The sequence below is a fragment of the Alexandromys fortis genome, unplaced genomic scaffold (genome assembly GCF_014885135.2).
Source record: "Alexandromys fortis isolate MF-2015 unplaced genomic scaffold, M_Fortis_MF-2015_v1.1 scaffold_115, whole genome shotgun sequence".
Lineage (NCBI taxonomy): Eukaryota > Metazoa > Chordata > Mammalia > Rodentia > Cricetidae > Alexandromys > Alexandromys fortis.
In genome coordinates, this window is record NW_026067989.1 from 3,247,478 (window position 1) to 3,272,435 (window position 24,958).

Below are 24,958 nucleotides of genomic sequence, written 5' to 3' on the forward strand. Positions count from 1 at the left end.
AGCGCATTGTGGGAAACAGGTGAGATGGTGGTGGATGAAATCACCTGGGGAAGTGGGCATGAAGCCCCGGGATGGTTGATGAGAAAATAAATGCACGAATGAGGGAGAGCTAGTTAATAGAAACATCATGAAAGACCGGGTTCAGGCAGTAGAGTGTGGCCACGGCTCCTTAGGGTCACCTACATAGCTCCTCCTCTTGACCCACCTGTCCCAGTGTCCCTTCTGCCTCCATCCTCTGGGCTCAAGACTGCAAAGGCACAGCCTGTCTTGCTAGTCGCTGCATGACTCTCTATCGCTTTCAGCTCCCATAATCCTGAGCAAGCCTCCCTTTTTGTTTCACGAGACTTTGTGGAGTATGCCATGTGTTTTTTTTTTTTTTTTTTTGCCTAAATTCCTGGTTCATAAGGTTCTTTTTTTGTCCTCACCCCATGCGTCCTCCACAAGCCGATATGAGTCCAAGTCAAGACTGCTATTTGCCCCCCAGGAGTCATTCTGTCCTGTGTGCTTAGTGATAGCATTTAGGGCACTCTGGTTCCTAGGGGGAGGAATAATCACTATGTTTCATGAAAACCCGTGGTTTCCAACTTCCTTTGCGAAGACATGTGGCAGTGGCAGGGAGCTCGGCTAATACAAGCAGAAATGTCACGCGGGGCTGCCTGATAGGCTCTTTAATACATTGTCCTTCCGGCTGTTGAATGATGTAGGAAGCTGTTGATTTGGATCCGGCTCCCGCACTGGGCCAAACTAAACCAACGTGAGTTCAGTTGTAGTCATAGTAAAGGTAGGGTTCTGGAGGCTCGCCAGCCAGCTGACGTGTGCTTGTCTAACCTGTGTCGACTACGTGGTTTTCTATACGTCTCTTCTGGTCCTCTCCAAACGCAGTCTGTCACCATTGTTCTCGGGCACCGCTCTAGTTTCCAGGTGCCGCCCACTTGGCACATCGTTTTTTCTTTCTTGGCGTATGTGAACTGTACTTGATATAATTGGCTGGAGGAATTCTGCCTTTTAACACCACATTTCCCTCCTTCTGCCCATAATATTAACGCGATGGGTGGAGGGAGCCCCAAGAGTCGCTGTGGATCTAGGCTGACTTTGAGAATAGATCCACGCAAGAAGAAGCAGAGAAACGGAGCCATGTTCCCGTCGGCTCCCAGGACCCATCTTCGTCAGCACTGGGTTGGCATACTGAACGTCACAAATCAGATGTCACAGGCGTTTGATGAGGAGACCAGGATCGCTGGCAGACAGACACCTGTCTTTAGAGTGGAAGATGTTCTTGTGGTGCAAGAAGGGGAAGGTTGGATGTCAATGGCATCTGTGTGCTTTTTATATGACGCAGGAGTCATGCTAAATGGAGAATGAGGACAGGAGAATGGGCGAGAGATGGCAAGGCTTGACTAGATAAAGGGCCAGGACAGTCGCAGGGAGGAATGCAAGAGGAATTTCACTATGACTGGAGAAAAGCAGGAAAAATGGTTTCTTTGAAATAAACACAATGCAAGAAATCTTGCCCACTCCCAAAAATCTGTACTATGTAATTAATTATAGATAATGTTAAAGAAGAGGAAGAGGAGAAGACAGAGGAAGAAGAAGGAAGAAGAAGAAATGAAGATGAGGCAAAAACAACAAAATCATCCTTTGTCCTTTGGGAACATTCTTTTATCTTTTGAGAAAAAAATTTAATTGCAGGACAATTCAGGATAACATAATGCGGTAATCTGGCAATTTCAAAGTCATTTGATCCACATAGGGAATGGTTTTGTAGTAGAAGATGAAGCTGCATAGTCATCAAGCCTTCCGTCTACATGGAGATGTCAAAAGGACCCGTGCGTAGCTCTGACTAGTACCATATAAAGTACATTTTGATTACAGAGGCTCCAGAGCCAGAGTAAACCTTAACTGCCTGTGGGTGTAAACACACAGCTATCACTTATGTTTTCCATGGGACAGTTAATAATCCAGGGCCTGTCACTGGTGTGTGCTTGCATACTGGCAGCCCAAGCAGGCAGCTTAACTGTGGCCTTTATGCTATTTGAAGGTAGTCAGATTTTTTTTTTTTATTCCTCTTGTTGGAGGATAAGACATGCTTGGTTTTCTCCATGTTAAATAGGAATATGCGTTCTTAAATGATAGCTGTCCCTAGAGACGTGAGAGCAAAGCCTTCCATAACATTTAGCTGTTAGGTTCGGCTGAACGTATTGCTTGGCACCCTCACCCCCACCCGGCCCTGTGCCCTCACCCAGAGTCCTGTCTTTAGAGCTACTTAACAGACTGCCAGTACACTGGTAGCATTTCCAGTTGGAAAACCTCCAACCTCCTCTTGAAAAAGGAAGGCAGGTGTTTTCCTCTGGCTCGGTGAAGGCCTTCTTTTTGGCATTTGATTGATTGAAAGGGGCCATGTAAACCAAGAAGAGATGGGAGGAGGGGGACAAATGTCTTTCTCCTTAAGTGAGGCTCCTGTGATAAGCTCTCACCCATAATATTTTGCTGACTATGCAGAGGGCAGATCACAGCAGGAGTGTCTGAAACACTGAACGGCAGCTGAGAGTGACCCCTAAGCATGCGAGTTCATGGAAACTTCTGCTGGCGCTGGGCAACCTCCTGAAGCCACCTCCAGGGAGGGGGCCCAGCCGGGGAAAGGCAGAGGGAATGCAGCCTGGGGTTGGAAAGCAGGAATTGCTTAGCCGGCCCCTGCTGCTTTGGAACATCATGATCTTAAACAAAGTGCTTACCTTTGCCGTCTTTCCTTTTCTTTCACATGAAATACACACAGCCTGTGGCTTTCTCCCAAGTCCCAGTGCAGATTGTTTTGAAGATTACTCCTGTGATGATACTGTGAAGGGCTCAGACTTGAAAAGCATGATGCAAATGTAAAGCAGTTCGGCTCTTTGGTTTGGTTTACTGAGAACAATAGGTCTGGGATGTATGATCTCCTTGTCTCTGTCTCCCAACTTCTGGAGTTATAGTTGTATGCCGCCATGCTGATACCTGAGAGAATGTGGGGTAAAGGGAACACTCCTCCATTGCTGGTAGGAGTGCAAGCTGGTACAGCCCCTTTGGATATCAGTATGGCGATTTCTCAGAAAATTAGGAAACAACCCCCCTTAAGGCCCAGTAATACCATTTTTTGGGTATATATGCAAAGGATGCTCAATCATACCACAAGGGCATGTGCTTAACTATGTTCATAGGAGCATTGTTTGTCATAGCCAGAACCTGGAAACAACCTAAATGCCCCTCGACCAAAGAATGGATAAGGAAAATGTGGTACATTTACACAATCGAGTACTGCACAGCAGAAAAAAAAATGACATCTTGAAATTTGCAGGCAAATGAGAGGAACTTGAAAAAAAATCCTGAGTGAGGTAACCCAGACATAGAAAAACAAATATCATATGCACTCACTCATAAGTGGCTTTTAGACATAAAGGAAAGAAAACCAGTCTACAATTCACAATCCCATAGAATTTATACGACAAAGAGGACCCTAAGAGAGACAAACATGGATCTAATATACATGAGAAGTAGAGAAAGACAAGATCTCCTGAGTAAATTGGGAGCATGGGGACCGTGGAAGAGGGTAGAAGGGGAGGGGAAAGGAAGAGAGGGGAGCAGAGAAAAATATGTAACTCAATAAAAACAATTTTTAAAAAAGGACTCTAGAATATTCTGCTAGGTGACAGTCTGTTACCCTAACGTGAATAACTATATATGTCTCAAAGTGGAAAGATTGGTGTTGAAATGTGAGGATTAAACAATCTGGGAAGCCTCTGAGTGATTTCCAACATACAGGGCAACATAGCCCACTTAGAGATGGGGCTTTCCGTGGGTTTTACATCCATATATTCCACCAGTGTCAGCAGAAAACCCTTGGAGAAAATTTTCACTACACCGAACACACATAGGCTTCATTCCCTAAACAACACAATATCCCAGTTACTTACTATTTATTCTATGTTAAGTTGTTATAAGTAATTCTGAGATGACATAAACTGGACGTTTCTCTGCCACCTGCCAGTTCCCGGATAACCATTCAGAGGCTTAATATTAATTGCAAACTGTTTGGCCTATTAGTTCAGGCTTATTATTAACTAGCTTTTACTTTTAAATTAACTCATAATTTTTACCTATGTTTAGCCACATGGCTTGATATGTTTTCTTAGTACAACATCTTCATCTTGCTTCCTCTGCATCTGGCTAGAGACTCCTAACTCCACGTTCTTTCTCCCGGTATCTCTGCTTGGCTTTCTCACCTAGCTTTAGTCATCAACCAATAAAAGCAACACGTATTTGAGTGTACAGAAGGTCATCCCACATCAAGTGGTGGTGTCTAGCTTATGTGTGGATGTCACAACATCATGAATCAGGGACTTAAGCACCTTCACGTTTTGGTGTCCACGGGGGAAGTCCTATCTCCCAAAATCCAGGGGGCCACCCTATAGTCAAAGGTTAGGTGAGGCAAAATTAGAGCCAGACAGTGGCCTTACATGGCCTTAGAAAACTATTGTGCCTCAGTTCCACCTGAGAAAATAAATAAAACTAATAATATCACGAAAATCATTGTGTGGCCCCGAGGACTCAATGTGTGTGCTCTACTGTGGGGGTCAGGAGTCCAGTTTCTCCTAAGTGGGATGACCCTCAAACTTGCCATTAGTTTATGCAAAATTGTTTCCCACCTCCCAATTTTTGCAGTTTATTCTGTTTTGCTTTGGGAGAAGCGTTTTTTAAAAACTCAAAGTGTCTGCCATATGCTGGCGCAGCCTCTAGGATTCTCTGCAGTTAGCCACTTGAACACCGACTTCCTTTTTTGTTATGAAGGTTCTATTTGACTATTTGTTTGGAAAGAGCTTCTACTTCCAAAGAAAAGGCCAAGAGTTGAATGATACATGAAGTTCAGCTGAATCGCAGTAAATTTTCATTTAGTCACATTTAACGTTTTAAAAAGTTGTGTTATGTTTATTTCTCTTCAGCTCTCACCTGAAGTTCAATAATCTCACCCTGATCTCAACTCACGGACTCCCAGGAAAAAAACTTCTCGGCAATGAACAAAGGAAGTTCCTAGCAAGCGAGTATGATTCATTTCCTAATTTTCTTCCTAACTATGTGCAGTCTTTTTTATGTTAAATAATAAATTTCAAGGGGGAAATTTCTCCTAGAGTACCATTAATTGGGAAAAACAAGTTCAAACCCATCAGAGCATGTCTTAGTTAGGGTTTCTATTGCTGTGATAAAACACTATGACCAAAGCAGCTGTGGTGGGGGGAAGGGGGGTAATTGGCTTACTCTTCCACATCACCCTCGAAGGGAGGGAGTCGGGACAGGAACTTAAACAGGGTAAGAACCTGGAGGCAGGAGCTGATGTAGAGGCCATGGAGGAGTGCTGCTTACTGATTTGCTCCTCATGACTTTCACAGCCTGTTATCTTATAGAACCCAGGGCCAACATCCCAGGAAAAGCACCGCCCACCTTGGGCTAAGCCCTCCATCAATCAGTAGTTGAGAAAATGCTCTACAGCTGGATCTTCCGGAGGCTTCTTTTCAACTGAAGTTCCCTCCTTTCGGATGACTTCAGCTTGGGTCATGTTGACATAAAACTGGCAGGATAGTGAGGGAATGGTCAGCTATTTTGTTATCGATGAGGGAGACAGCTTCCCTGTCCCTGCAGTTGGAAGGAACTCACAAGACCAGCTGCCTCTACATTGGGGTCTGAGAAACAGGACAGAGACACTGTGGCTGCCACTCTACCCCACAGGCAGCAACTTAGGGTGTGAGCCTCTCTCCCACCCCACCAAACCATAGGCACCTGCAGCTGTCCTCACCAGGCCAGGAGAGCTCTGTCTTTCTTGTTCAGGCAGAACCGTCATTTGACAACACCCGTTCTTAGAAATGGCATTTCCACACAGCTTCCACCAGTTTCAGTTTCTGGTAGCAAAATGCAGGCTCTCTGGGAGAAACCATCTCCCCGTGTTCAGAGTAGAGAGGAGGAAAGGGTAATCATCCCCTTTCCACATGGGGTGGTGGCATGGCAGACTCTTTGATGTTCCTTTTGAAGAAAGACTTGTTTTACCTGTACTGGGAAAATCCTCTTCTTTACAAGCAGAGCTAGGCTCATTTTCAATTAGCGCCTTTCTTTTGTAGTGGTGGGGATACAAACTGGGGACTCAAGGATACTAGGCAAGTGTTTCACAATAAGCTTTCCATCCCACCTTTATTAGACCACACAAACACACACACACACACACACACACACACACACACACACACACTCACGCACATATTGGAAGAATGTCATCCAGCACGATGCAAGTATGTGGGATTTGAGCGGGGTGTGTATATGTGTGTGCTGATCTAGAACCACCCCTGCCAGTATAGTCTAGGCAAGGGATTTCGTTTCTCTTGGACTTAGGGCTTTCTTGATGGTGAAAAGAATATGCTTAGCAAAGTATGCTGAATTTTTGGTTAAAATCAGCTTAACGCCAAGACCTGGCCAGGAAGGGAGGATAGACCCTTGGACACCTCTTTCCCATTTTCATTTCTTCTTTTAATTTCTTAAAGATTTATTTTATTTTTATGTGTATGGTATTTTACCTCTGTGTATGTCCGTGTTCCATATGTGTCCCTGCTGAGGTCAAAAGAGGGTGCCAGGTCCCCTGGAAGCAGAGCTACCAGAGGTTGTGAGCCACCATGTGGGTGCTGGAAACTAAACCCAGGCCCTTTGCATGAGCAACAGCGCTCTTACCTGCTGAGCAAGCTCTCCAGTTCTGCTTTCCCATTATGGAAATTACATGATTTCAAAGAGATGTGAATTTAAGTCAGTCAGCTTGGTGGAAGTTTCTGCCCATCTGAAGGTCGAGTGTGACATGACGAGATGTCTGATTTTCTTCAGGTGTGACACACATAGGCAGCTGGAGTGGCGACGTGGAGTAATGTGGTGTCCTTACCTCTACCCTTGTCTCTCTGCCTCTCAACACAGTCCCCAGAACGACACACACACACACACACACACACACACACACACGACTCAGGTGATAACAGCTCCTTGCCTCCTGGAACTCTACTTGTCCAGTAGAGTAGCTACAAACCGCAAGGAGCTGTTTCCATTTAAATAATTGAAATTAAATGAGTTGCTAGCATGCTGCCATCCTGCCGGAATGCTTTTGTCATCACAGAATGTTCTGGAATGCAGGAACTCCATAAGGTTTGTCCTTTTTCACTGACTCTATCTCAGGGGTTCTGTTGCTGTGAAGAAACATCATGGCCGTGACAGCTCTTACAGAGGGAAACATTTAATTGGATGGTTTACAGTTAGGTTTAGTCCATTATCATCACGGTGTGACATGGTGACATCAGGCAGACATGCTGCTGGAAAAGATGAGGGCCCTGCATCTTGCCCAGAAGGCAACAGGAAGTGATCTGGGACACTGGGAGTGGCTTGAGCATATATGAGACCTCAATGCCGACCCTCACAGTGACACACTTGCTCCAACAAAGCCATACCTATTGCAATGAAGCCACGCCTTCTAATCGTGCCACTCCCTATGAGCTTATGAGGGCCAATTACGTTCAAACGACCTCAATATCTTTTACTATTTCCATTCTCTCCAGACTAGCAATCTTAATGTACCCAAACACAGCAGGCAAACCTTTGCTTTTCTTTTTCTTAAATGTGTTTTTTTCCCACAGTCTATCCTCACTCTTCTGTTCGTTGACAACCAGCCAATACACTCAACTAAGCCTTACTCTGCTCATGAAATCCTCCTAAATATTACATAGTTTTCTTTTTAAGATGGCGTCTATTGTCCCCATCCCAAACCCTGCACTCCAGTAGAGCAGGAACTTTACAATGTAAAATAAATGAAAGTCACCTCGGAAGTGCAGCAAATATCCTCTCCATGAAGAAGGAGAACCCACCAGCCAGAGGAACCAGAGGCTGAGGCCGGAACAGGACGCTGACTTTCAAACCACCCTCGGAAAGGAACTTGTCTGGGATCCTGGTGTTCAATAATAATAAGTGAAAATAACATACACGAATCTAATAATCCAAATTCCTCCTTCTCAACACGACTGTGAACTTGTCTCTAGTGCTTTACTTCATTCTTGTTGTTGATATTTTTTATAAATAGCCATTTTGTCCTCTCACCGCCCCAATCCGTTACCTCCCCTACCCCCACCCCCACCCCCATCTAGCCTCTGATTGAGGTGCTAACGACGTACCTAGGAGGCAGCTGGAAGAAGGTGTGGGAAGGAAGAGGAGCAGGAAGCCGGAGAAAGCCACTAATTGGGCAATCAACCCTGAATAATTGAAAGTTAATTGCCGCGGTCCTTCTTCCCAGTGTGTCACAGCTAATCCCCTACAAACCTCAAAGTTTCTTTCTACCTCTGAAAAATTCTGGCTCTTTGAGGCGTGCATCTGCTCAGACCTAACATTTGCTTCTGTGGAATGGCTTTCGATGGTGCACCTAAGGGCTTGGGTTTTCTCTTCCTGTCAGGTTTTGGGCCCATATGATGTTGACAAGAAGGCCACACCTTGTACCCAGGATACCTAAGCTATGCCATCTCCCAGAAATTTCCCCATCATGTTTTTGTTTGTTTATTGAGACAGGGTCTCACTGTGGATCCCAGGCAGACCTCAATTGCTTGTTCTCCTGCCTCCACCTTCCAAGTGCTGGGAAGGAGGCCTCTGCTACCATGTCCAGCTGTTTTTCTAGATTTTTCTATGAAGACGACTTTCCATTTTTATTTCTTTTTGTGTATGCCAGGCAGTCGCTCTACCACCGAGCTACACCCCGGCCCCCTTTCCTGTGATGTTTGATTGGTACCCAGCTTGCTTGTGGAAGATGGCCTGTCAGCGGTGTGGCTCTGTTCTTCCTTGTCTCTCTCCAGAGGACCCGGGTGATGGCGTGAAGCCATAGAGCAGTCTCTGCTGTGTTGGGGTCTTTAGCATTTTGCGATAGATAGTTCCACTCAGCTGACGGGGTCGTTACAGATGGTCCAGAGGAGCAGGAGCATCTGAAATGGAGAGTGTGGGCAAACGCACGCAGGGCGCTGTAAACTGAGAAAGTTCACAGACTGTGCGGGCATCACCACAGCCTCCAGTGCTCCCTTCAGTGTCTCAGCAAACCTTTAAAGCCGAGTGTTCCCAAGTGTCAGCTCCCACCGGACAGAGCTTCAGAGTGCAGCTCGGAAACAAGCATTCTGACATTGCCGACAGGACTGTCCCACCGTCATTAGAAACAACATTGTCTTAGGCGCCCACAGATTTCCCCAGAGAGCTTTTATCTCTGGGCAAATCCTCCTAAGACTAATCCCCGGGCACTAACTATATTTAATTTTTTCTCCTCTTGGATGGCTTACAGTAGTAGGGACCGCATAGCAAATACAAGCAATCCTTTGTGTGGTCCCTCCCTGTGCCTGGGTGGGAAGCTGAACTTAAATATATTCTTGTAAAACTGTCAGTTTTTTTTTTTTTTAAAGAGAATTTCATCTCAGTCTCCATTATTTTCCTGTGACAGGCCAGCCCCTTATTTTCCTTTTTTTTTTTTTTATTAAGAAGAAATTTTCTTGTTTTTAAGTGTTGTTTCACGGAGAAACACAAAGCCCGGTGCTCCCGTCTCTTTTCACAGGCCCAGTTAACGGGGCCTAATGTGCATCCATTACGAGAATTCTCTTTGTGCAGTGAGACTAGACTCCTGTGTGGATCAAAAAGAAAAAATGTCCTCCCATTACCACTTCAGAATCCTGTTTGCCTCCAAAGAGAGTAAACAGGATTATGTATCATTAGTACTATTTAGAATAAGAGCCCTCACGTATGCATCGCGCTTCCCCAAACAGCAGCTCCCGCATTCTCGTGCCCGCCTTTCACAGAGGTGGAGGCACATAGGATAGGCTCATTGTCCTCCAGTGAGAGGTGAGGAGACAGGGATAAAAGGTGCCAGGGGTCCAGGCTCATTGGCAGAAGAAGAAAGATACAGACCTTGGCACGGTTCTTCCCAGGAAAGATAATGCAGCCTCAGTGTAAATGAATTTACCCGCTGTCCTGCCACTGCAGAGTCTCGGCCTTCAGATCAGGATCGCAAGAGGTGAAACCTTTGAGAAAATTCTATAGAACCCAACCTAAGGGGGAAAAGAAACCTCTCTAAGTAAGCTCAAATCACAAGAATTCTACTTTTGTTACTTTACAACAGTGTTCAATTGAAACAGAACCCAAAAAAGGAAAAAAGGAAAGAAAGCCTGTTCGGCCCGTAACCCATAACCCCAGCGCTCTCACCCACCCTAGGCTGATGTGTGTAAAAGTTCCTTCTCCCCATAAATCACCCATGCCCTTCATACTGGGCTCCCAAACCTCCAGCTGTGAACTTAACGCCCTGACATTTCCCGCAAATGGGTTTTGTCGTTCACGCGCAAGGAATGAGTCCTTTACATCAAATTAGCAAAAAGGAAGGGTCTTCTACATCTTTGGAATCTGAAACCTGCCTTTGGGGGTCCCACCTAGTGTCATAGTCCTTCTTTCTACATTCCTTTGACGTCTGTGGCCAGTAGGACAATTCAAGAATTCAAGTAGATTTTCGATCACCCTGAAACAGGGGCAGAAGGGAGTCCGAGTGATCTCACATACGCAGTCACGCCCTTTTCCCTGGAAGGCCAGCCTAAACCAGGTGGAACAACCTAGCTTTAATAGGAGGATGTCAATTTGTGGCTTAAGTGTTTCAGAAGGGAAAAAAAAAATCTCTAAGTCTTGGTCCTGGTAAGCTCACAGCCAGAGCACAGACCCAGCTCACTAGGGGGACTTGAACCAGCTCACCAGATGTCTAATTAATGCCTGCTGTCAGCTGCTCAAATGTCACACTGATGGAGCGTCTCTCTCTGCAGCCACTGTTTTAGTGATAAAGATTACGCGCTGATGTCGCTGTGCTCCTGGGTTAACGTTGTGGTGGGGAGAATGACGGGCATAGACCGGGCAGCCAAGCACGTTGTGGTTTCCAAGAACGAGATTGTGTTCTACGACCACCTCATTCTCTGTACCGGGCAGCAGTACCAGGTAAGGCTGGTGCACCGGGGGGCGCGGCTGGTGCACGTGGACGTGGCAATATGCTTACTGGGGCGCACACTCCCTGCGTAAAGAGCGTCCTGTCTTCCCGCACAGCTGCCACTCTATATTCATAGAAGTGCTCTTCAAGGCCTGCACACATGACCAGAATGGTGTCTGCAAACCCTCCCAGGAAAGCCATTCCAAGAAAAACATTCTGTTGGGGGGGGGGGGGGGAAATCACAGCTAGTTGGAGAAATGTCATTCCTGAAGCTGTTGTCCCAAAGTCTAACACTTATGGATCATCATAACAGGCTCCAGACCCAACCAGGCATGCATTTGTGCTAAATTAATTTATGCCTCAAGAGGCTAGCATTTGGCTGGGGCGATGTGCTCACGCGAAAGCATTTCAAACATGCGCACCTTCTGTCAACCCTTATTTTATTTTGTCTCTCAGTTATGAAACTAGGAAATCAGATTGACTAGTTTCCCAGTGACCACGCTTTCTGCCTGAGTGCTCCAGCCACGCTTGACTAAAGCATTGCTAGCTAGGACTGAAGCTGCTTCCTGTCTGAGGACAGCAGCTCTTTGGGACTCCCACAGTGCCCTGTGCAGTGTTCTTTTGTGTAATGCCCAGAAATCAGGCGTCTCTCCAGTGAACTTACTTTATTACTTAAGGATTGGTGTGTGTGTGTGGGGGGGGGGGTCCTGAAACCCTTCCGCCAGTGTTGTGGGTTCGGCAAGAGAGTGCGTGCGCTTCCCTTGCCTTTCAAAGGCAGACAGGAGGCAGCACAGAGGACTCCACAGGTCCTCTGGCTACCCAAGTAGCCGGGGCATAGCTGAGTGCAGGTCCTCAGCCTTGGCTGCACTTTGAGACCTCCCGGGGTGCTTTCGAAACACATCCCCACACGTGTCCCCAGGAATTGCTTCAATTATGCTAGGTGAGGCTGGTCGTGAGTATTTTCACTATGCTCCCCAGGTGGCTTAAAGCAGAGGCAGAGAACTGCTTCAGCTTTCTTGACATTGAATCCCTTACATGCACCTTACAACAAGACCTCCCAAACTGCTTGGCCACACACTACCCCTGAGCATCCCTTTAAGGTGCAGGCTCTGAGCAGGGACCCTCAGAGTATGGTAACCTGAGATAAGAGTGTCTAGCATGCTCTCTGGGGAGGCCGGGCTGCCATGAATGGACTGCAATTTCAGTGGCTTGGATCGATCTCTTTAAAAAAAGAAAAGAAAAAGAAAGAAAGCTTTTAAGATTTTTTTTTTAAAACTAAGACTTATTCTTGAAGGGTAAAAAAATAGATCTTCCTAGTTAAAGAATAAAAAGTTAGTGGGAAGACGCCTCCTTTTGCTCTTAAGAATTCCTTCTGCTTTTCACTAAACGAGAATGAAGTGCAGGATGCCCTGTCAGCCTGTCCCCCCTCACCTGCCCCCTGGCTGCACCACTGCCTGCAAGCCCACACTTTGGAAATGGAGCAGAGGACTCAGCCAGCTGCCCAGAGACTCGGGCATCTGCCCATGTGTGCCCAGCTGCCCCTGCAGCTTTTCGTCGGCAGCACATAAGCTCTTGCCCTTTTCACAACAGGAAAAATGGAATGAAGAAGTGATAAAGGGGAGTTCCAATTTAATTTTTCCAGACGGACATAAAAATCAAAGGTACATAGAGTGATCGAGAAAGGGCAGCTGAATTCATTGGGGACCATCTAGCTGTTCTGTCTTTCCCTATGTCCTTCGCTCCAGCTCTCTCACGCTTTTGTTCCAGATTTGTAAGCCAAATTAAAATGATGACAGTGGAGCTTAAACCCAAAGCAAGAAGACAACATCTCATAAAATGTAATTATAACCCTTAGCCTCTCGTCAGCACACCTCAGTCTAAAACATTCTGCAGTATTTCTCACTCAGTCTCTTTCTGAGATTCCTGGAAGCAGGATCACCATTTTGAACTGAGGTCAAGGTAAGAGACAATGGCTGCATGTTTTTGTTTTTCTGACCCTCGAGTTGAACCCCAGTTTTTGTCTCTGGATTTTTATTGATCGTGGTACAGATTGTGTGCTGGGAACAAAACTTGGGTTCTGGAGAAGAGGAACAAGTGTTCTTAGCTGCTGAGCCATCTCTTCAGCCCATTTCTGTTGGCGAGCACATGCCAGATTTGAACACCACTCCCAGCTTGCTCCTAGTGAAGTCCCAGAGCCATATGCTCATGAACTGGATGGAAAAGTGGGAGATGTCTTCTCATGCCCAGATTTGTGCTACCTCACTGAAAGAGGAATGACCAAACTTGTCAAAGTCAAATGAGTTTGTCTCTGGCCAAGAAAACAAACAAGCAAGCAAACATCAAAACAAAACTGAGGCATAGGCTTCTGACGGGATGATGGCCACTAAAAGCCAGTAGATGGGAAGACGAGAGAGACAAAGCAGTAGGAATAGGCTAGGTGTGGCTCAGAATCATGGAGTCTACAGCAGGTACATGCCATCTGGGCAAGCAAAAGTGTGTGGCTGAAGGAATGACATGAAGTTTGCAGGCAAATGGATGAAACTAGGAAAAAAATCATCCTGAGTGAGGTAACCCAGACCCAGAAAGATAAACATGGTATGTATGTACTGATAGGGGATATTAGCTGTAAAGGATAACCATGCTATAATCCACAGCACTAGAGATGCTAGATAACAAGGAGGGCCCAAAGAGGGATGCGTGGATTTGAAATAAAAGAGATCTCCAGGGTGTACTGGGGGCGGGGGGGGGGGGGGGGGAGACATTAAAAAAAAAAAAAACAAAGCAAAGAGTACAAACTTATTGGGAGTGAGGACTATTTACACTGGTGGCCCTCCCAGGAACAGACCCGAGAAGGACACTCCTGTGTCAGAAGGGAGCTCCAGTCATGGTGGAGGGGAACTGGAGTCTGTGTCTCATCTCTGGACAGGCTTGTGACAGGAATTTAAAAATGTTAGCAGAAAACTCTCCTTACCCCAGAAGAGAATTGTTCACTTGATTGATTCCAAGCAAAATCAAAACCTTTTTTTTTCCCCTTCTTTCATTTAGTTACATTCTGGCAAATGTCAACGAGTGAGGCATTTCTCATTGTTTTGTGAGAATGATGGGGGCAATGAACAAATTTAAGAAGAAAAATAACAGATTGTCAAATGGTCCCCCTAAAAGGATAAAAATAATGGCGGCATAAACAATCTCCTGTCTGGTACTAAATGACAAAAGAAAGCAGAAGTAAGGACATGGAATTCTAGAGGAAATGTGATAACTTGAGAGCCACGTGTCCACCTAGGTCTCAGAGGCCATTCTTTATATGCAAGACCTTAGGAAAATTATCTCTTGTGGGTTTTTGTTGTCGTTGTTCTTTTTAGTTTTTTTTTTTTTTTTTTAACTTGTACTCCAAATAACAGACAGGGAATTCAGAGTCTTCCAGTCGTTAGAGGACATAGGTGGCCATTCAATGGATGATTTCAAGCAGTAATGGAAATAATTTACAAATAATTTACATTCTGAACATACCTACTAATATAATCCCCACTCTAAACCAGGGTAAGACAGATCAGGAAATTGATGGAGAAGAGGTGTGGCTAAGGAGGAGTGGGCACTGTCTACAAGCGCCGCAGCCTGATGGGATCATTTTAGTGGCGGAGTCTGCCTGCCAGTTGAGAGGAACTGAGCCAAAGTATGCTGAGGAGCAGCACAAAGAAATTCACCCATGAAACCCTGGACCAGGAAAAGGCGAGAAGAGAAAGGCAAAGGCTGCAGTGGTGCAAGTACAAACCAGAACGACATAAGCGGAAATGCAAGTTGGGACAGAGAATGTCACGGTTGCAAACTGATGTAAGACTAGGACCAGGTTTACATGAAATTTGAAACACAAGAAAAGCATCCAGTCAAAATGACTGTTATTTTTTTAAAAAAAATAAAAAGACAGTTAAGGGGCTGGAGACATAGCTCAGTGGTTAAGAGCACTTGCTGCTCTTGCAGAGGACCTGAGTTCAGTTCCCAGTGCTTATATCAGGTGGCTCACAACCATCTGTAACTCCAGCTCCAGAAAATCCAGTCCTGTCTTCTGGTCTCTAAGGCTATCAACACACACGTGGCATATACTTACACAGACACACACACTTACACATCAATGAAAATGAAAATCAATCAGTTTTGGAGAGATAGCTAAAAGGGGCCAGTGAAGGGCCAGTGAGATGACTCAGTGGATATGGGCACTTGCTGCCAAGACCGACAGCCTTGAGTGCGAACTCTGGAGCCCACATGACGGGAGTAGAAATCTGACTGCTGTTTATTGTCTGATCTCCACAAGTGCCCCAGCAGGCATGCCCTCTCTAGGAAAAAAAATAAAAACATAAAGTTTTAAGAGCTGGAGAGACCGCTCAGTCTAAAAGCATGGGCTGCTCTTCTGAGGCATCTAAATTGGATTCCCTGGACCCATGTTGAGTGACTCACAACTACCTGTAGCTCAAGCTCCAAAGGATCAATGCTTCTGGCCTTCATGGGCACCAACATTCATATACCCACCACACACACACACACACACAAATGTAAAAAATAAATATAAAACATTAAAATACTTTAGTGGAAAAATACACAGTGACAGATGATGGAAGCAAACTCAGAAAAAGCAGCAAAGGAAAGTTGGAGAAAGAGAAGTAGTAATAGAGGGTGAACTTCATGATGCCAGTGTAGACAGCAGCCCCAAACGCCTTCCCTGCTGAACATGACTATATCAAAGGATACATCACAAAGACAAAAAGTGTTGACAACTTTACTCATTTTCTAGAATCACTGAGGAAGAGAAAGAACAAAGCACTCCTACAGAGGCTTGAAGTCACTGAGATACTTAGCTATAGGATGAAGCCTTGGGGTTGACCAGATGACCAGTCAGTGCTCAGACCCTCCTAAGGTTTCTTTGAAGAATTCAGTTCATATCTCATGGTCAAGATTTAGGACATCTTCCCAGAAAGATAGAAAATACTGTGTTATCTCATAGTCTGAAAGTTTGCTTCCAGAAGGAATGCTCATGCCTGGGAGAAGAATGGGACTGCCCCTAGAATCCTCATCAGGGTGGTAATGATCCTTCAGACTATTGAGTGTTCCCTGAGACAATCAGGATGGCTGACTCAACCCGCACAGTCATTGTTATGCCCTCTCCCATTTTATCAAATGACTGTAGTCAAGGACTGAGGGGGCATGAAGGGCGTGATTCATCCGAGGTCTTGTACTGCAGGCAAGCTTTTGTCATTGTCATTGTAGAACTCTTCCTGGCTCACAATTTAGGTCTTCCACTGTGAATCCACCACACAGTCCACAAAGATCTTCCACCAAAGTTTCAATTTTCCTTTCTCACTTCCCTGGGCTGCCTTTTTGTCTACACAATTTCCACCTGGCAGCCAGAGCGAAGGGCCAGAGTAGTGGCCTACTGAGCAATCTCAAGCAACTGTGCCATTTTATTTGGCAACAACAACAGTGTTTGTTTGGTTTTAATTTGAATCAAAAATAAAAAGTCAAGAGTCTACATGCAAACCCAAGGCTTTGACATTTCTTGAGAATCAGATCTGGCCATCCTGAGCCTGTGCTGTGCTCTGGCAGTGACTGGATGGGGCTGAGGCATGGCTGAACTCCTGGGCTAAGGCACAAGACTTCTGGTTGCCAGAGTGTCCTCAGCATGAACGACCAATGCTGGCCACCATCTCTTATTGTGATTTTATTGTTATTTTTTCTTATTTCTATTTCCATGCATGCTTGTGATAACAGCAAGAGAGCAGAAATAATACAAGGTGTGTGTGTGTGTGTGTGCAAGAGAGAGAGAGAGGGAGGGAGGGAGGGAGAATGAAGTAGAGAATTTCTCTCCTGATAAAGTGAACAATGACAGACTTATACCTTTTATAAGTAAACACTGACCTTCTGTGTTCTCTGTGGTTACTATGTAGACTTGAACATCAGCACCTGAAGTAGTGGCACTTGCGGAAGATAGTTCTCTCTCTCTCTCTCTCTCTCTCTCTCTCTCTCTCTCTCTCTCTCTCTATATATATATATATATATATATATATATATATCCATATCTGCTAGATCCAGAGCGCTCCAATCCTCTTAAGGCATCTTATCCCCTGATTGTGGGCAAGCCCCTATAGCTACCCTGTAAAGAACAGAATCTTGTATGGAGAAACTTCTGGAGTCCCAGGACTCAGCTAAAGAAGAGTGTGAAGCTCCTTTCTCAAGACCTTTTCCCTGGAAATCCAGCTGCCCCAGTGTGAGGTGCTCAAGTCCTAAATGGGTATTCCAGACCACAGGGAGCAGCAACCTTCAGATGGCTGATCGCAGCTTGCTAGCTTAAGATACTCTGCAGATGAGTCTACCCCCAGAGCCTCAAGTCACCATTAGCTGCCAATTCTTCCCAGCCAAGGCTCCAGCCATTGGAGCACAGAGAGAAAGTGTCCCTTGACTTGTCCCTGTCTGAATGACTGACTTACAAGAACAGTATGGCTCAGAATGGAGTATTTGGCTGGTCTCTGTCACTGAGTTTTGAAATAACGGATGACAGCATTGGACAAGCCGAGCAATTCGTTCTAAGAGTTGCCTCAAAGTGGTCATTCTGCTTGCTTATTTGTGTATTTCTTTCCCTCTCTGTTAGAACAGAATTTTATATCTGAAGACAGAAAAGGCCATGCCAGAGTATGGATAGAGACTTTATTTTCTTCCAATCACATCACCACTGATTTGACCGTTTCTCTGTAACGCGCCTCCAGGTTCCATGCCCCACGGGGGCTGATATCGATAAACATCTGACAAGCAGAGAAGTTGTGGAGAAGAGAGAGCTAAGGTACACTGGGAAAGTCCCGCACAACCTCTTCATTCTCAATGACGAGGAAGACTGTGTTAAGGCACTCATTTGGATGAGAAGCAACTCCATCCTCACAGAAGGTAAAGTTACTGTGACTGCAGCCTTTCAGAATAGCATTTTATTTTTATAATGAGGCTCATTCTTCATCTAGTTCCAGTGTATAATTAGTGTCTAATTAATTCCAACCAAATCATTCATCTGTCATGCTTTGTTTTCCAGATTAATTTACAACTTGTTGTCATTTTTGGATACCCAGAATGTTTTCTGAGGGAAAGAAAAAGGCTTGAGATAGTTTAATTATCTATAATTATTTTATTACACAAAATGAATATCCGAAGAGCAAAGCATGGCTGAAATCATTAACTAATTAAAGAATAATTTAATAAGCAAACATGTTTAGCAATTATATGGAAAATATGTCTCCCTTTGTGAAGCTGAAAAGAGCCAGGAGGAGGAAGAAAGGAGGGCGTTGGAAGGGCCCTTTTCTTCTCTTCAGGACCCATTGTTCCCTTTCTTGCTGTTGCCCGCGCAGTCCTCCCGTAAATAGACGCATTCGAGCTGCAGAGCACTTTTTGAACCCAACTGTGAAAGTAAAACATTTGTACAAATGCCTGCGCCACTCAAAAGCATTTCCAAGGCATCTTCTTCGCCATTGTTTGGATTTCTTTGAAATTGTTTGACTCGTGAAACAACTAGAATAGAGCCTGCTTTGCCCACGTGTTTTTGGCTGAAACCTGGGAGCCAGGAAATAGAAGTGACCATGCACTCAGCCCTTCATCTTCCCTAAGATCAGGTTGAGTCCCATGGCTACCTATGGGGAGAGCCGAGGTTCTCATCCTCCAAGGACATAAAGACCCCTAAGTGCCCAGAAAGTGGGCATCAAATTGCCAAATTAAATATCTTCATGTGTTAAGTATTCCTCCAGTAATTAATATAGTCAATGCAATAGAATTAAATATAGTTCCTTCTGATTTTCAGTTAATGACTTAGGTCTTTCAAGACTTCTGAGGTTAGTGTATTCAGGGCCTGAAGCAGTTAATGGGGATCGAATGGCATTCTTCCCATTTCTAGATTCTAGTTGCTAGTATGATATGAACTATTTGTCTCTAAATTTATGAATGAGATTGGCCTGTAATTTTCTTCAACGTGCTTTCCTTGTCAGGTTTTTTAGCTTAGGCGAATACTAGCTCCCCAAAGCGATTCTGGCTCTCGCCGTGTTTTTAGAGGAGTTGAAATAAAAGTAACCTAAAGGATGGATTTGAGTCATCAAAAGTCCGCACGGATCTAGAACCTCTAGAACCTGGGAGCCAGGAAATAGAAGCCAGAGGTGGGATCTATACATGAGAATTTGGAATGCAGCTGTAAACCTGTCATAAAACATCTTCAGATTTGTATCTACATAGGTTTAAACATGTTTCCGCATTTGACTCTTTATTTTTTTTTAATAACCACCATAGTTTTAAAAACCTCTAGATTGAGCTGTGTAGGCTTCAAGATTTCATGAGTGTCAGTGTGTGGTCATTATAAAGCACTAGTAAGTACCTTAGACTGTGCAGGGCGTGCAGTCTACTGCAAATATTCCTCTGGGGCCGCAGCAAGAGAGCCGCCCCAGAAATGCCTGAGCATGGCTGTGTGCCAGGAAACCTTTACAGTACCAGGTAATGAGACGTGTTTACTGAGTTCTCTTTAATCCATAGAACTTGGGACAAATTACATCAAATTATCAGACTCGACACAGAACATCAACTCCCTGACAGCAGAAGAGCCAAAGAACACAGCCTGTTTATCCTAGGACGGCAGCTTGTCCTGACAGTGGACAGGGTTTTAACCTTGAACTTGGAGTGTCTGAGGTGATGGGACTACGGAGCATTCTGACCCTTTGAGAGCAGCAATGCAAGCTCTTCAGGTTGAACCCGAGAGCAGGCAAGCAAGAAGCACTTCAGTCTCCTGCGGGTGCCTTTCTTGTTTGTTCTCTTGGTTCTCAAATGTGAGGGAAGGCCCTGCCCTCGGTGAACCTCTGTGAATGTGACTGGCTGTCAGAGTCGGTGGTTTTCTGAAACTTACTTTAAGAGGACTGCTTTTTTTTTAAATTTAGATTTAGGACTGTCTGCTGCCACTGAGAAGCCACTCTGAGAGTCTGTTCTTTTCCACTCAAGGGCCAGAATAAGCAATGTGTGGAAAGTAGTCCCTTGTCTTAAATGCAGGCTCTCCCCCGCCGCATCACCCAGGTATGGGTTGTTAGCACTCAGACAGAGTCAAAGCTTGGAGGGTATCTGAGGAGCCCAGCCCAGCCCAGTTAAATTAGCTCTGTCTAGAGGCCTTTTCAAGGGACTTCTCATGTGTGAAGACATAAGAAGGAAAGCATTACCTCCTGCCTGCCTTAGGAAACTCTCTTTGGAGCTTTTCCATAATTCAAGTCACATTCAGGCCTGGTTTTAGTTAGTCCCATTCAGGCCTTGGTCTTGAACTTATTTTCCTGTCCCTTCCTCCAGTACCCCACACCCCTTCGGAGCCATCCCTCCTCCCACTGAGCAGAATCCCAGGGACGCAATCTAAACCCCAGGACAGGTGTGCCTAGGGCAGTCGCCCAGTTGGCTACAGAAAGCATATCTCCACGTGGGAGCCAAGAGCCAGCAACAGACAGCTACCTCTGTGGGAGCTTCTAGAATACGGCACAGAGCAAAGGCAGCTTGAAAAGAGCTGTATTCATACCAAGCCGGGTATGCAGTGGATGTTCAAGAAGGTTGTAGTGCCTACAAGTGAAGACGACTCACAGTGGTTTTGTTTTTGTGTTTGAAATAGGGTCTTGCAGTGTATTGCAAGCTGGCCTCGATCCTTCTACCTCACCCTCTGGGTTCTGGGATTATAGGTATGCAACAGCCTGCCAGCTCTCACATTGAGTCATATCAAAACACTCTACTCTCAGCCTCACCTGGAAGTTGATGGCCAGCTGTGATGACTGGCCACCGCTTGGTTGAGATTGATAGCACTCTTACCAATCTCTCTGCGTTTCCTGCAAGAGTGCACATTGGCTGAGTAGACCGAGGGGAGGATCCTCACACTGAGTGACACCAAGTTAGGGGGTTGGTGGCATCAGCTCAGTTTTAGGGCCCACCACTCTCTTGAGCAAGTTATCGGACCCCTCTGTATGTCAGGCTCTGAATGAGATCTTCCTTACATGGGAGGCTATGCTAACAACTCAGGATAGCTTGTGTCTACAGAATTCTTAGTGTGGCTGAGACACTGTACCGAGGATCGGATAGAAGAACTCATTTGACTCATCAAATCCTCCCAACATCCCCTGTAAGGAAGACAGCATCGAGAGCCTAACATACAGAGGATGACAGCAGTCAGGTGAGGCGGTGCAGCCGCAGGTGCGAGCGATGGGCAAAGTGGTCACACTGACATTTGGTGGGGCAGCGAGCACAACCACTTCTAGTTCGTTCTCGAGTTAGTTGTGGAGTGGTGGTATCTGAGGCCAGAACCAGGAAGTCTGGCATGTCAATAAAGAAGGCTGTGTTCCTGCCTGCCTGTGTCTGAGTTAGACAGCCAGTCGTCCAGGAAGAATGGGGATATTCTTTGTAACAGCTTTTACTGTCTCAACTAATTTGCCCTCGTATACAGATAGTTGGTGATGGGGGCCGGGAAAGGTAACCAATGATAGGCCCTTCTCCCAAGAATCTGAGGAAAAGAAGCTGAGGCAAGAGGATCGCCAGGAGTTCTAGGCCAGCCCAGGCTACATAGTGAGTTCCAGGCCAGCCCGAGTTTATCTATGGGCTAGCAAGATAGCCCAGCAGATAAAAGCTCTTAGCATGCAAACCTGACAGTGTTTAGTCCCCAGAAACAACAGTGGACAAAGAGAAGTGAATCCTAAAAGTTGTACCCTGACTTCCACACGTGCATTGTGACATTCACATGCCTGCATTCATACCTCTCTCTCTCTCTCTCTCTCTCTCTCTCTCTCTCTCTCTCTCTCTCTCCCTCTCTCCCTCTCTCTCTCTCTCTCTCACACATACACACAGAGACAGACACACACACTCACACAGACACTCACACACACGCGCACGCGCACAGGCATGCAAGCACACACAATATTCAATAATAAAATTAGATCTTTTTAAAGAGAAAGAACCCCCTCTATCTACTGGCTGTGGCAGGGAGGCTTGCCTATCTCTTTGGAATCCACTTCCTAAGTCCTAGGAAAAGCCAGGGTTGGCTTCCCTGCAGCACTGGATGGCAGGAACAGTGACTGCTCCTGGGAGGAGGAGACTCCTGTTATACACACGCAGATGCCACTTCAGAATGTGGCCCCACTCCCAGCTGCTGCTTGACACTGCAGTCCTCTGCTCCCACAGGGGAGCCCAGTGGCCATGATGGAAGCAGCTGAGACTCCATTTTCCGTGCTCTAGAGTTACAGATGTCAATTATCCCAGTTCCCGGCCCTGCTCTGAGTTGTGGAGAATAGGGAGTGACGTCACAGCTCAAAAGGTGGCTCTCAAGTACAAACAAAACCAGCAGTGTTCAGCTGGGGGGTTCTAATAGAACCCAGCCACTGATACATCAGAGCCGTTTGTGGCATTAATTGAGACTAATTGAAATTCATCTGCTCTTACCTCTGTGCTTCCCCTGAAAATGAAAAGAAGGGTGCAAGTAAAGTTAAAAAACAAAACAAACAAAAAAAAAAACCAAAAAACAAAAAAAACAAAGCCACCCTAATGACTTGAAATGGATCAATTATTTTCATCTGTAGCTAAATACGGTTTACTGCCTTATTAAAAGCGTGTTTATAGGAAGAACAAACATTAAAATTCCAGTGCACGAGTCGCCGTAGACAGAACCTTTGTTGCAGCGAAAACATTCTTCCCTTCATGAATGAGGGAAAAATGAGGCAGGTCAGGCCGGGGTCAGAGAAACCTTATGCTCTAATTTACAAAAAGCCTAAAGAGTATTATTGTCTGTTTGTAGGCAGGAGATGTTTTGTAAAGAAGTGGTGTTTTTGGTAATGTTCTACAATTTTTTAAAAATTCTTTCATAAACTAGCAATTTCTTGATTTCGTCCAGATAAAATCCCAGTTAGAGGATTTTAAATCCAGGCTTGCTCGTCCATCCGCAAGTGCAGCGCAGGGCTCTGGGATATAAAGCCTGCTCACTGTGAGTTCCCTGGACCCACCCACTGGCTGCGTGTGACTTTGACCTCTCTGCTCTGCTTTCTGGGGGGGGGGGGACAATAAAACCTATCTTCCAGGCCTGTCTGGGGATGAAGAGGTCATACAGAATGACCATATGTCTCTTTTGAAGTGGACGAAGAAAATTGAAGTCTTTGTTAAAATAGAAGAGAATGGGGCCCAAGAGATGGCTCAGAGGGTGAAAGCCTGGTGAGCAAACTGGTGACCGGAGCTTGAGCCCTGGAACCTGAGAGGGTGGAAGGAGAGGATTGACTCCACAGACTGTCCTCCAGCCTCCACCTGCATGCTGCGACACCCATGTCACATCTCACACACACATATAATAATAATAATAATAATAATAAATGAAAATTTAAGCAACAAAACTAAATAGGAAACAGGAGGTGTGGTGGTGCACACCTGTGATCCCAGTATTCTGGAGACTGAGGCAGGCAGATTACAAGTTCAAGGTCAATTTAAGCTACAAAGCAAGTCTCAAAAAGTAAAACAATAACCAAAAAGAAGAAGAAGAAGAAGAAGAAGAAGAAGAAGAAGAAGAAGAAGAAGAAGAAGAAGAAGAAGAAGAAGAAGAAGAAGAAGAAGAAGCCAGTTGCCACTTCATGTCTGCAATCCCAGGATTTGGGAGGGAGAGGCAGGAACTCGGAGTTCAACTTCATGGTCAACATTGGCGACATAGTCTGGAAGAAAATCCTTGTTCAACCCATGTACACAGATTTTCTCAGTTTTTTGTTTGTTTGTTCATTTTTTTTCTTGAGTTCTTGAACTCTAAATATGCAGCCTGACCTCTGGGTCACAATGTCCCTCCTTTCTTCCTAAGCTGCAGTATCTCCCAGAATCCTCCTTTGCCTTTGGGGTGCTGGGGTGGTGGTCAGTGAGGTCCCAAGCAGGGACAAAGCAGGTTCTCCCAGTATCTGAGCCAGAGAATAAAGTGTCTTCTGGCCTCCCCTGGAATGATTTCTTAGGATGTTCTGTTACTTTTGTGGTAAATGTCTCACTAAGAAAAAAAAAAAAAAACACTGTATTTTATTCCTTGAACTTAATAGAGAGATTAACTTAGCTTTCCCTTCCTAGGAAGGCATCTTACCCTAAAATATGAGGGGATTTTCAGACCCTTGGCACCGTAACTGTAATCAGGGACCAGGATGACAAAACTGATACCCCCTCCCTCTGTGAAATAAGTCACAGGCCCTCGTGCCGAGGTGCACTGCTGCGGCTGCCATCCCAGGTGTGGCAGATGTGACCTCTCATGCTGGTGTGCTCACTCCTGCTTAAAGGAAGTACCAGAGGCAAGGCAGTCACTGTTTCCAGAAATTCTTATCTTAGATGCCAGGTTCCTACCCTTCCCTGCAAAGACTCAGAATCGTAAGACACTGAGTCCTGGGATTGCATTGGTGACATTTACCTTTGACCAAAGGCTGTCTCTGAAGATGTTAGAGCAATGGCAGATGGACCTTACATAACCAGAGTCTTCCTCACCCGCTCCATATACAGGACCAAGGTGTTCTGGGCCTGGGGGACCCCATGCATGTTCTTTGTCTATCTCCTGACAAAAGTAGGCAGCTGTTAGCAAAGTCAAGGATTTTCTGCTCCTTCCTGTTCCTTATGCACGTGTCCTTCAGTTCATCTGAAATACCCTGCACCACCGCTCGCATTCCCTGGCTTTTGAACTCATCCTTTTCTTTCATACTTGCAGATTCGGGACAATCTGGGTCTCAGGCTCTCGTTGTCCTTCTACCTCTCTGTCCCTCTTGTTCTCTCCTCATTCCGTTTATGACTTGATTAACCCCTGTGATGCGATAATTGTACAATGGATAAGCTTCATCTCAGACGTAAGGAAGTCCTAAGATCTGAAATCTGAAACAAAGTCAGCACCACACTCTAAAGATCCTAAGAGCCACA

The 24,958-nt window shown here is 45.4% G+C and overlaps 1 protein-coding gene across 1 annotated transcript in view; it reads left to right on the forward strand.

The window, feature by feature from the left end:
• Positions 1-24,958, forward strand: part of Cfap61 (cilia and flagella associated protein 61) — a 231,495-nt gene that overhangs the window by 141,452 nt on the left and 65,085 nt on the right. The window contains exons 15-17 of the mRNA XM_050159553.1: positions 4,971-5,069; positions 10,869-11,037; positions 17,779-17,953. Of these exons, the coding sequence (XP_050015510.1) occupies positions 4,971-5,069; positions 10,869-11,037; positions 17,779-17,953 (443 nt within the window). The remainder of the gene's footprint in view (positions 1-4,970; positions 5,070-10,868; positions 11,038-17,778; positions 17,954-24,958) is intronic.